Raw genomic sequence first — 13,209 nt, forward strand, 5'->3', positions numbered from 1 at the left:
GTTCTCGTTTCTCATCTGACTTTAAGAACAACTTCCTTGGAAGCGTTATGAATCGAGAAGGTGAGCTGGAAGGAAAAAACAGCAGATTTAATCAGAACAACAGGAAACAAGAAATTACTGTAATGAGTTTAAATGGCATGATGTTCAAGTGATGCAAAATAAGTTAGCAGCTTTTAAGGTCAGCTCTACAAATTGATCTGAGACTCCCGTCAGGCACGAAGGAATCCTTCGTGGCTACTTGCAAAATTTGCGTGCCATGTGGCAAATGAATTATGATGATCCCAGCTGCAGGTACTTTTGTCAGATGCAGAGGAGCTTTTGTTTGACACCTTGGAGGCCCCATACCACCCACCCAAGGGTTATATCAGTGGGTTTGACACCCAGGCGAACTTGGCACTCAGATCAATTGACACTAGCAAGGCGTTTCGGAAATCCAGAACAGATACAGATACGTATATGTACAGCTAAAATATGGTGTCTAAGTTGCATTAGTCAGATTTAATGTGATGTGTCACATATTGGATTTTCAGGTGTGAAGGACGCAAAGTCACAATGGATGTGAAGAAAAAAGAAATGGACCTCCTGAGTAACAGTATAGCCGCATATGCACACATTAAAGGTGAGTCACAACACAGGCCATGCAGTGAAAAACGTAATATTTGTGTCAGGAATAAAAACTAACGAAGAAAGAACATTTTGCTCAATCATTTGGGTTAATTCCTCAGCAAACCCAGAGAGCTTCGGCCTGTACTTTGTCCTTGGGGTGTGCTTCGGACTGGTGCTGACGCTCTGCCTCCTGGTCATCCGTATCTCCTGCAAGCCGCGGACAAACATCCCTCCTTCCACGCCTGAGAAAAAACACCTTAAGGACATCAGCGTGGAGGACGAGGAGAGCGAGGACGAGGAAGATGACGACGGAGAGGATGTAGATGCAACAGTTCCGTTGCCCAGCACTGAAATCCCTGTTGGTAATCATACCAACCAATCAGACGGGACGCTGAGTGTGAATGTATTTACTTCCGCTGAGGAACTGCAGAGAGCGCAGCGATTGGAGGAGAGAGAACGAATCATACGGGAGATCTGGAGAAATGGACAACCTGATATCCTTGGTACGGGAACGGGGACTCTAGGAAGAGTGCATTACTACTAAGATAAATGAGGCTTAAAGGGGGGCGCTGACTTCTATGGAGGACTGACATAGACCTCTCATTGGTCCCTGAAGCCTATGACACTTGAGATCCCGCGTTCAATACAGGACAACAGGACAGTAGTGATGTAACACATGTGATAGACATGAACTGTATGACATTGCACTTCCAGGTAGCAGTATTATTTTCAACTGACTACACAAGATTAAAACAAGAGGTTTCTAAAGACTCAATAATGCATATCAAAAGGTATGAAAGTGGGAGCCGAATTCCATGAAAATATATGACATTTGATGCCAAAGAAATGCACACAGCAGCTAGGATGATGGAGGTAGCAGCATATTCAAGGACAAAATAAGGAATCTACTGTTTTTATCCAACAAAGATGATATATTTGCAGGGAGGACAATCTCCTTCTTGACTTTTGGAGGGAAACCTGTCTTGAAATGTAATTGAGGAAACATTCTCATCAGTACTGTTGCTTGGATGAGCTTGGGCAATCATTTCAAGGGAGACATTAAACACTCAGTATAATGTAAAGATGAGCTTATCAGTGTCTGTGTTATCAAACATAATTCCACCAAAGGAAATAACAGAATTAAAGTATTATGGCAAAATAATTTACTCTTGTTTCTCTTGATAATGTTGAGATGTAATGCAAATATGCGGCAGAGCTCATTCTCCGCATACCTTTTGGGCAAGGACTGTGTAACCGAGACAAGAGGAAAAAAGAGAGCATGCATTTTTTAATAAGAATAATTTTTTTTTTACTTGTTATTTTTGCACAACGTCTTCTGTAACTTGTCTTAAAAGGTTAGAAATACAGTTTTCTAATAATAAACGTGTCTGAATAAACAGTTTCCTTGGACAGTGAATGTTTTCACAAGGCTTGGGCGGAGTCCGACAATAACACGACAAAAAAATACGTTGTTATCATAAATGTAACGCGATACCTTGGAATTAAATTAATTTCCTGTCAGTTTACAGAAGGACAAAACTTCCAAATGGAGCCAGGACTGAAAGCTACCAGTATTAGGAAGACAACTCAGCTGTACCGTACCACGAATCAAACGTACCTTTTGTGTAAGGGCGGCGCTTTTAATCTCCACACCTGCTCACGGTACGTTTGGTAGTTGTCATTTTATTCATAAAAAATTGACATTTTCTCTTTCCTTTATCTTCTGTTGAGACCCTGAAATTTCTGGTTTTGGTACGTATATGTTTTTCAGTCCTATAAACAAAAAATTACTTTGAACAAAAAAACATTTTAGATTCAAAAACAGAAATGAAATATGCTATATGGTGACATCATTGCTTTAGTCACATGATGCAGGTGAGGAAAGCAAAGATGAAATATGCGGCCATCCTGTGCTGCTGCTGGGCGTGCCAATTGTTTCAAGTCATCTCATCTTAAATTCCTCAAGATGTGAAAAACCGTGATGACAGATTTGACTTCAACCGAAAATATTGGATTGCAAAAAAGCCTCCAGGCTTTCAGGCGCAAGGACGTAGAAAAGAAGGAAACGCTGGCAGGTTTCGACCCATGTCGACCTTTCACTTTGTTTACTTAAGCTACCTAACGTTCAAAATAAAAGAGACCGCTCTGGAAAATCGAATTTAAAACAACTTCACTCGGCCTTCTGTGTTTGGGTTCAACATTAAAGATAACAGCTAACGAAATCAGCTTGGTTTCTACATTTAAAACTGAAAAAGTTCAGAGCTTGTCTTTATTTTGACACTGCTGTCTTATTTGCATGTCTTTGATTTATTTTATTTTATCGCTGATAGTTTCTGCTCTTATGCCGCTGGTTCTTGTTGGTTTCTATCTTGCTCTTCATGTTTCAATGCAGCCATTTTTTTTTTTATTTTGCTTTCGTGCTGATTAATGACTAGTGCGTTATGATGCTTTGATGGAGTTAATTTTCATCTTCCCTTCTATGTTAATGACATATATCATTCTAAACTCTTGTCTTTAGTGTCTTGGGGAGTGCTGGGCCACACATGCTGGAGTTCACATAATAGCTGGCGTGACGTCAGGCTCTCTATTTAATGTGGTTTTGGTGGGAGAGCAATACTGTCGCTCCCAAAACTCTGCTTTTATGACTTGAATGCATGCTTACTGGCAGTGAGAAGCTTCGATGGCCAATATAAACTCTGTACTCGCACAATAAATCTGTTTGCGCATGAGTTGACGGACTGAAATATTGCCTGGCTGCCAGTGAAGACTTACAGGACATTGATGAATTACCCACACATGAGGAATATTTATGCTGGACGTTAGCAGGAGGCCGTCTTCTGCGGTTTTCATAATCTACCAGTTAGGTTTATGAATTCTTGGCGAAGCGGGAAACTATACAGAATCTTTTATGCATTCTGTATGTTAACATTCTTTCTAGTCATCCATCTGAAATGCAAAATTTAAGACCTATACTTCCATGTGTTTTAAGGCTGGTTTATTTGAAGGGAGTCTGCAGTTGGAGATTGAGGTAGGCCAAGGACTTCCAAAGACTTCCACTGGAGTCATCCCAATGGAATAAAGTGTGCTGGGAAAAGAACACGGAGCTAAAGGTTTTCATTGAGATACGTTCTGTTTCTCACCGACATTTTCGCTGTTGAGGTCTTTGGAAAAGCCACTCATGTGGTCACCGGCTTCCGCAACTCAGTGATGTTGATGGTGCAGACTCTTTGAAGTAGTTTTGCTATAAACCTTCTGAATGGGTGATGGCGTCTTCTTCATTATCGGGAAACCCGTGACTTAACTTTTGAATGGCGTCATTTTCATTTGACAGGAAGCAGTCGAGACTACCATGAAGCAATCCGGGTCAACCTCCTAAGTCGATACAGTTGTGGAACAATACATCGGGAAAAAAACTAAAGGGATTCCAGTTTGGGAAAACCATGAACTGAAATGGCAATGTGGCCCACAGCAAATCTGTACAAAGTCCAAAACTGTATTGACTGTCTTTTGTGGTGTGTTTACTGTAGAAGACAGTCTGTACATATCACAAACGCTGTACATTCATGCCGTTTAAATGCATTTTAAAATAGTAAATGCTTTACTTTTTATTCTAAGCGTCTCAAATTTCACGAACACTATAAATCTAAGGGTATAAACAGTGCAGAGGCGCTGGGGGAATTTTAATACAGCATTTTTAATCTTTAGGAGATTTATTGCCATTTCTCATGAGGTCATGTTTATTTCTGTCCAGCTCCTTTCTGTGACAGAGCCAAAGTTCTGTTCTTCGTTAAAGTTGTCTTCCACGTTTTCTAATTTTAACTCTGAGGGTGTTTTCTTTGTTTTGTTTTTTTAACGATGAGTGTGTCCTCCCATCAGCTCTGCTTAAATCACTTCCAAATATACACTCAAGCTGTATGTTATCGTCACTGCAGTAAGGATTTTTTTTTTAGCAATAAAAAAATAATTGGGAATGATGCCAACATCAACTGATTTAGTTTTATTCATTTCACCCTTTAGCTGCAGGTGAATGTGCCTTAACTTACATATTTGACACAGCATTTTAAAATAGTATGTTCCCATGGGTGTTTCAGCTCCAGATGTCTTCCAGATGTTCTACAGTGTGCAATAGTCATCGTCCTAGAGAGTCACCTTCACTACCATTTGGAAGAAGGAAAAAAAAACATAACCCAGTCCAAATATGGAGAGGTTTCTTTTTCTCTATGCAAGGAATTTCTTTTTCTCTAAATCCATTGCAATGAGTCACGGCTATGTTGTAGTTTCAGTGAGTCACGTTTTCTGAGTGATGTTCCACAAGTCCTGAAGTCTTCCAACAGCAGCCTTATTCCATGAAGGCACCGTTCATTTTCATCAGCCGTCACGTTCTCTCTTCTGAATGGAGCATTCTCTGTTTCTAATGTGAGATCTCAAGTGACAGATCAAGTCCAGCAGTCCACCATTCCCTGAGGCTCACCTTTGTTCATGTTGAATTATCCAACACCGCCCCCTATTGACATTAGGTCAGCATTACATGGGAACCCATGTCGTTTGCCATCGTGCTTTAACAATAAGTTATTCATTTAAGATGGCTTAAAGGTATATTTTAGGCCTTGAGTAAAACACATCACAGCATTTCTTTATATTTACAGAGTGCTGAGTTGATGTGAAACTGTTTAAAAGTACAGTAATAAAAGTGACAGTTGGAATAGCAAAGTGTACAACAATAAGAAACAATCTTGAAATAACAAAACAACATTTGTTATTTTCAGAAATGAACATGCAAAAACATTTAACAGTGCGCCAGATGTAGGTCACGAAGGATCAAGTTTGTCAGGGCCAGTGCAGCATTACCTTGATCCAATGTCCATATATTTTTGTCATTGAGCCCTTGCTCATATATTTGGCTGTTCTCCTTGTCCAAAAATTGTTCGTATTGTTTGCGTTTTCAGTGTGACGGCCTCTGTAGAGCAGTGCAGACAGTCGGCCTCCTCGAACAAGCCCAGTCAGTCCGTGTTGGAATTAATGCCTCATCTTCAAGCTTTGCATGTCCTCCTTAATAGGTAAGATATATTTAAACGGTCAGTAACAATGAATTTAGTATTCTTTCTTGAGTCGATACACACAGATGAACACGAGACTGTCTCACTGACCTGAAGTGAGAGCCGCTTGTTTTTCTCCTCCCTCAATTCCTCTTTTATTTCTTGCATGTCTCGCCTGATCACAAGTGACGGGAACGAAAAGAGGAGTTAGCAGACATCTAGTACATCTAAATAGGTCATAGTGACAAAAGAATAAATGAAGGTCAATGGAATCGTAATAAAGCTTTTGAAGTGGAACAAATTAAATGAAACGGAAATTACTTTCATCTTGATTCATTCCAATAAAGCTCCACTTGTGAAAAAAATGCATCGTGTAAATGTCTTTTTTGGATTGTAGATTTTCAAATTGGCATGTCTTTAAAGCGATTAAGCGATTTCTTTAATCACAATTAATCTCAAGAAGACTAAGAGAGCCTAGGGATTATATTGACTCATGCAATCTTTTTAAGGCATTACAAAAAATGTAATGATTGGTCTTTATTTCATGAGTGTAATCTGTTGGACTTCGTATCAGGTCAAAGATGGGCAGAACCTTCTGTTTTTGCAGCAATCATTGCAGGTTAAGTTGCAACATGCCAATAGCTGCAGCAAAAGCAAGAGAAATGTCAAGTCTAACAAGCAAAGGGAAATTACCTGTAAGGGTGGATCAAGGCTGCGTGCTTTACAATGAGTCATATTTTTACGTAACATGTTCTGAATTGCCAAAAGTTCTTAAGTAAATATGGAAAGTAGTTCCACCCCGGAAAAAACCCCACAGCTAAAGCTGTAAAGGGCATTCACCAAGCAGGCCTCCGAACGGGAAGTAAAAGATCCAGCATTCTTCAATTCATTTTCTCTCTTGACAGACTCGTTATGATTAATACACGGCTCGCATTGTTCTCTTTTGATTACCGGTAGTTCCCTCCTGTGTGTGCAAACAGTATAACAACTGAATTTGGACTGTGCCCTATTTATTTGTTGTTATTGTTTCTTTAACCCTTTATTTTACCAGGAAAAACCAAGTAAAATTTCATTTTTATTCTCATTTCGGAATGTGGGTGAACAGCACAATAGCTTGCATTCCCTTTGCAGGAATCTGAGATAAACAGAATTAGTCACTCGTTATGAGCTTGAACAAAAACAGGAGAGCACATTCTTCTCTGCCAAGGTCAAGCACTCCCACTTACTGTCAAACAATGAAGCCGAAATTATAAATCACAAATTATGATGACTGGTACCAGTACCAGTCAAAGTTTTATATTTATTAGAACTGGCAATTTGGTTGGATCTGCACCAAATTGCATGAATTCACAGACGGCATCCCCCTAAACCTATTTCACATTAAAATCCGAGACGAAAATATTGAGAAACGTAATAAACAAGCTTGAAAATATAACCTCCTGGGCGTAGGTGATGGATTACTCACTCATGTTGTGTTTGTAACAGCTCCAGAGCCATCTTCAGCTCTTTCATTTCAGCCTGCAGGCTTTCCATAGTTGGTTCTTCTGTATGGGACACGGTTCTTCCATCCACAATGACTTTGGGTGGTGCGGGTCGAATCGGAGGCGGCGTCTTGGGTCGATCAGGCTTTGCAATTGGTGGCACAAGATTTTCTGTACCCTGTAATAATTGAAGTGACATTGTGACAGGAAATGTACAAGCTTTTTGAACATTGATTCCTTGTGGAACTACAACAGTCAATGCCACAAACCTTTTGCAAGGCAGGTAGCTTCTCAGTTTGGAGCTTTTTTGGCGCTAATTCTGGTTCTGCCTGGTCAGTGAGACTCTGGGCCTGTAAAGACACATAACAGAACTCATCCATGTCATTCAGTCCACATAATCTACCTGGAAAACATTTCAGTAAACTCATTAGATGAAACCTTTCTGCCGGAGGTTCTTCCGGGAACCCACAGCAGAGATTAAGATTTAACCCTGAATGGTCTCTCGAGTTAAAGAATGAACAGCAGGGTGGTTCCATTGCAGCTTACCTTTTTTTATCAATATGCGCACAATACAATGCAAAGTCCAATACACCCATAAAAAAAAGATAAAAAGGCTTGCAGCTCTCAACCCGCCATCATATCTCAAGTACACTCAAACCTGAAAGATTTATTTTAATGATAAATATAAATGTTGCTTTTCATATACATAAATGTGTCTGTGTCATCTTAACACTGCTGCTTTACATGAAATAAACACATAAACGCATTCACTTTTTGTGTCTACATCCCTACATTGAAAGTCTCTTTAATGACTCAAGTCCTTTATTTCACACAATTCATTTTGATTATCCTTATCTATTACACCAGAATGTGTAAAAACATGAGGGTGAGTTTAAAACAGAGACTTTCGTGCTCCGCCGTACTGCAAAAATGTACTTTCACCCGGCAGGTCAGTGCAGGATAAAGTAGGGCGTTTCCTCGCTGGTATTTGGATAACAGCGAGACGCAAAGGTCATCAGTGGCTCCGGCCTCTTAAGTGTACAACTTTGATTTGGAAAGAAGTTACTCACATTGACTCCTGCTACCAGGCCTGATGGTGGTCTCCTCTGTGGGGGCTTAGCTCTGTTGGCCGTAGGATGAATCAGCTTTTCGGTCTGCAAATCCACTCCGTCGAACAAGTCCACCTCTTTCTCTTCTGGTTTTTTCGGGGAAACAGGAGCCACATCGCCATTGTTTCTATGATAAAAGTGCCATTTGAGAGATTAAAGTTACGTCCATATAGATCTGAATGCCTCAAAATATCTAGTTCCCACGCTGAAGTTAACGTTCTCCAAAGAAAAAGGAAAAAACGATGGGAATGTGGTTTCCAGTTTCTGAGTGAATAAAATGAGTGCAGGTGCAGAGCATGGCTGCAGTCCTGAAGTTTCTTTCCTTATTTTTGTTCTGGCATCCGTTCTTCAGAATCACAACCCGACTTCAGTAACATTTTATGTTTAGATCTGAAAAAGGATTATATTTAATCAGCCTTGAGCTAAAAGCTGGAAAATTGTTTTAAAAATCTAGAAGAATCCTTAACAAAACGACAAAGGTACTCCCGAATAGATTTACTTGGAAACAATTTCCAGAAAAAAGGTTTCTCCTCCATTAGCAGTCCTCAAGACAGGGCTGTTTTTGTTGTGTGTGTGTGTGTGTATGTGTGCTAATTTGTGTGTTTTTCTCAGGAAGCAGGAAATGGGCTGCTTTAGTCTGTTTAAGCTCAATCTGACTCATCCTAGAGTTTCCACCGAGCTGCTAAAGGTTGAGCATCCTGGCATTCTTCTTTTCGGAGCACCGTGGCAACCGGTGGCGGCTACCAAAACATTTGACATCTAAAGGAGCTGATGCTGGTGCCCGACCGAAGCAGGGGAGAGTGTTCCTGACATTTCCTAAAGGCCTTTTGCTTTGGAAAGGTTGCACATGAATCGCTATTCATTGTGCCTGACTTGGAAAACGTATTATCTTAAAATGCCTGCCAGGAAGTAGCAGGGAGATTATTTCAGACACATAATCACTGATGCTTTCACTCACTTGGGTAAAACCTTGGTGGGTTTGTCTTTGATGGGAGGCGGGCTGGGTTTGTTGATGTATGGTAGTTTCACTTTTGTTGGGGGGTTGCTTCTCAGGTCTTTAACCTCTGGTTTGTTATCTGCAAAGAAAGTTAATCAATACTCCATAAGGTCATTCGAATTTTAATGTGTAATAATTATGATTCCATATCTCATAGAAGTCATGGTTTCTACCTTTTGTCATTCCTGGACTACCTTTGTCCATTGTCGTGGCATCTGTCGTGACTGAGGAAAGAAAGGAGCGCGTTATTAGCAAATTAGCATGGAGGAATATATCATCTGCACCTACATGAATATAAATCAAGTTGTTGCTTTAAAAAAAAGAGAAAGAAAAGAAATCTGGCTTGTCTAAATCCGTTGGCGTTCACAACGCATGCAGGTGTGGCTTCTCCGGTTTCACTGAAATCACTGACAAGAGCGTGGCTCGTAAAAAGCCACAGATTTATTTTTAGGATCATCTTGATGAATTTTGATTTATTTGGCCCAGCGGGCACAATTTCATTCAATGTCATGGAGGAGAAGCAAACCGGTCTCCTGCTGCCGCTGTGATTGAATTTATTAGCTGTTGCATGGGAAGACAAAGTCGTGTGCATCACCGGAGCGTGCCAGGTCACAGCAGACACCCAAGGGTCTCAACAGGTTCATCTGGGACAGTCGCTGAGGAAAACATCCTCTGAGAGGACTTTGTCCTTGAGACTGAGTAATGCTGCAAAAGACATTCTTATTTGCCTTGACACCCTGCCCCATCCATGCTAATTAAATATTTGAACAACTTGAAGTAGTATCAATTTGCTTTCATTCAGAGCTTTCAAAAATGAGCAACAATACTTTGCATAACCTCGGAGTCGAGATGAGAACACAGGAAGCCTACCTCGAATGTTCAAAGCATTTTGAAACCATCCCTTCTCAAGCAAAACATCCACACAGCAGCAATGGTACAAGTGCTGCCTCTTGGGCTTGTTGCAAAAATCTGTGTGACAGAACTCTCCTCCACCCCCCCAACCCGGTTTCCTCCGAGATGCCAGAACAGAGTCACATGACCCGTCTAACCATTCCCCCATCTGAATCTGAGACTTCCTGTGCAGTCTTTGTAATAATAATAAGCAAGGGTGGGGCTAAAATAAATGTACCTGTAAAGTGGTACAAAATATGAGGCTGATTTTTTTTTTTGCATGGACAGCATTTTACATGCATTAGGATGATAATATCCTTTTAATTTCCAACCTAGGAACATGCAGAATAAGTTGGCTTTATTTTGTTTTTACTCTTTTTTTTCTTAGAAATTAACAAAATTTTACACAAAGCCACACATTGTCTACATTTATTTGTTTATATTGTATCAGAGGCAGTTATTCTAACAAATGCAGGGCCCAGCGTTCGTACCTGTGCTACATTCAAACGAAAAATGTGGCACGCTTTCGTCTTACCTAAAGGTTTCTTGTCAATGTTGCGTGCTGGTGGTTGGCTCAATATCCCAGACTAGAGGAGGAGACGCAGACAGTTCAGACAGGTTGGCAAATAAAAAGGCAGAGGGAGTAATTCCTGAACGTAGGAGGTTAAAGACAACCCTGCCTCACTTCATACCGGCAGCAAAGTTGCTAAGTAAAACAAATATCATCCAGCTGTACCCACAGATGTGGATTATGTCCATAGTGAATAAAGGGACAGTGTAGTCCAGCAAGGACCGTTCTACGATCCACTCACTTGCAGACTGTCCATAGGCGGTATCACCATGACGAAGTTATCAGGAAAGAAACCACAGCGTCCATTTAGCTCTCCCTCCCACCAGCCATCATCTTCTGCTTCCTTCACAAGGAGATAAAGATTCAAACCAGAAGCTCAAACATAGCGGCGTCCGCTGGAGGAGAAATTTCTGTCCAAACGGTTACGGTTGAGCGAGACATGGCTGTTTTGTTTGTCCTTGTTTCTCTCTCTGGCCTCATAACTTGTACCATTTTAAGTGTCATTTTGTGCACTGTGTCACATAATTTCCAGCGACGCAACTGGTCTGACTGGATCAACAGTACGATTGTCTTGAAACTCGTTTCTGATAACAAAAACCGTGACCAGAGGTGTTTTTGGGAATCGTTTTTTAAAGCATGCCATCATGGGGTAATTATGAAAAACCTTTTTCAGTATCGAAAGGACATCGCCTTTCTTCAGATCCAGTTCATCCTCTGCTCTGGCTTTGTAGTCAAACAGCACTTGGCAACACTCTGAGGAGACATAATGACAGGAAGAGGACAGACGCTGTAGGACAAACCAAAGATAAAATTTGTAAACCTTGGTCCTTGTGGGAAGGTTCTCTCTGAACGGTGATTAATCGAGCCATGTGGTGATACATAATTGACCCCGCCCATAAACCTTTCACGTCAATGCAGGAATTCCCAGTTATCACATGTTGATGATGCATCTGGTTATAAACGGGCCTGTCTACTTGGGTTTTTAGACGGTGTGCAAAAATAGGTCTTAAAGCAATGAGAACACATTCGCGTAACAGTGAACTTGCCTTTTTTTGCGTTGATCCTGACAGACGGCCTTTGAGATGTCTTTATGAAAATAACCAAGTACATTAATTCAAGGTCAATCAATTCATACGTTTCAGAAATTTTATTTTTGCATTGCATACTTCCTTAATGAAAACGGCGTCACTGAGCTTTGGTCTCGCCTTGACCTCATTGTGTTTGCCATCTGTAAAAAAAAAAAAAAAAAAAAGTATTGATAAAAAGATTAAATGAAAATGCATCAATATATAAATACAAGTTTTGACTTTGCCAACCTTTCGGTGAAACAACAATTTCTTTGACAAAATTCGAAGGAAACGCTCCCACTTGACCATTTTTGATCCCCATCCACCATCCATCTTCAATCTGTTCCATAAAAAATGTCGATTAGAGACGGAGGAAAGCATGTGAGGGAGCATTTCCAAGACAAAGCTGTATTCACCATTCGGCATCCATTGTTATTTATGTTGGTTACAATCAGTCTAAGTCCTCTGATCAATTGGGAATGCAAAGCTGTTAGATTAGTTGACATGCATTTACTGTTAATCCTTCACCAGGACAACAATGAGGCTGATGATCAAACACAAAGGGAACACAACACTTGGAGTAAAGCAACACCTTTCGAGCAATGCTTTTTATTACGGAGGTAAAACTGACACTAGGCTATCACAGTTTAGGGGTGTGAGGATCCTCTACCTCTCTGACGATATCAATCGTTTCTCCAACGTCCAACTTCAGCTCATCTGTATTCTTGGGGTTGTAGGCAAACATCACCTCACATTTCCTTGTCTGATTCTTCTTCTTTGCTGGAATAACAACGGATAAGGAGCCACATTGGACAGACCGACGTAGAGTTCTCCATCAGAGAGCAAAATAGCATTTGGCCTTTGGGAGGTTGTGCTTGGCTACATGCAGCGTACTTGCCGCATATTTAAATACTTGTTGTTTTTTATAAGCATAGTCAATAAATACATGGTTTACGTTGAGCTTGGATGAAAGGTTCACATTGCAAGGTAATATACAGAATAATCTGACTGACAATATCGCAGTGTCTCTAGCTGCAAATGGAGTTCCGGACAACTTTAAATACAAAAATGTTCAAGATCATCAGACTTTAAACACTTTTTTTTGGCATTTGGACATTTTTAATTAGCACTTCTTTTATTTTAATTTTTTAAGCTTGTGTCACTGAAGTAAATAAAGAGTTTCTTATTGTACTTGTTCTGATGCTCCGGGGTTCCCTCTTACTGTCACCCCTCAAGTAGATTGGCACCTCCTGCAAAGATGAAGCAAGCCGTGCCATGTTTGAACGCCCACGGTTTTACATGAATACACAAAGAGCGCCGTGACCTGTGCTGCGTTACAGACCTTGACGAAGTTGGAAGGGAAGATTCCTCTCATTCCTCTAAGCTCACCCAGCAGCCATCCCTCCTCGCCGGCTTTGGTGACGTTTTTGACCACATCCCCTAGTCTTATT

General features: G+C 40.6%; 2 protein-coding genes across 2 annotated transcripts; one reads left to right on the forward strand and one right to left on the reverse strand.

Annotated features, from left to right (window-relative positions):
* Positions 1–549: 549 nt before the first annotated feature.
* Positions 550–2,011, forward strand: LOC137914053 (protein eva-1 homolog B-like). The gene is made up of 2 exons (XM_068757673.1): positions 550–619; positions 726–2,011. The coding sequence occupies exons 1-2, from the start codon at positions 553–555 to the stop codon at positions 1,148–1,150; spliced, it is 492 nt and encodes a 163-aa protein (XP_068613774.1). The 5' UTR covers positions 550–552; the 3' UTR covers positions 1,151–2,011.
* A 2,595-nt stretch (positions 2,012–4,606) lies between these two features.
* LOC137914052 (SH3 domain-containing kinase-binding protein 1-like) lies at positions 4,607–13,202 on the reverse strand (the record flags this gene model as incomplete). The annotated part of the gene is made up of 16 exons (XM_068757672.1): positions 4,607–5,655; positions 5,754–5,817; positions 7,108–7,301; positions 7,393–7,473; positions 8,194–8,359; positions 9,191–9,308; positions 9,403–9,453; positions 10,656–10,707; positions 10,933–11,034; positions 11,356–11,444; positions 11,738–11,777; positions 11,858–11,919; positions 12,008–12,098; positions 12,429–12,538; positions 12,951–13,008; positions 13,101–13,202. Coding segments are annotated over 16 exons (1,413 nt in total), but the record flags the coding sequence as incomplete, so codon positions are not given.
* Positions 13,203–13,209: the final 7 nt, after the last annotated feature.

This window comes from Brachionichthys hirsutus, unplaced genomic scaffold, assembly GCF_040956055.1.
Source record: "Brachionichthys hirsutus isolate HB-005 unplaced genomic scaffold, CSIRO-AGI_Bhir_v1 contig_761, whole genome shotgun sequence".
NCBI lineage: Eukaryota > Metazoa > Chordata > Actinopteri > Lophiiformes > Brachionichthyidae > Brachionichthys > Brachionichthys hirsutus.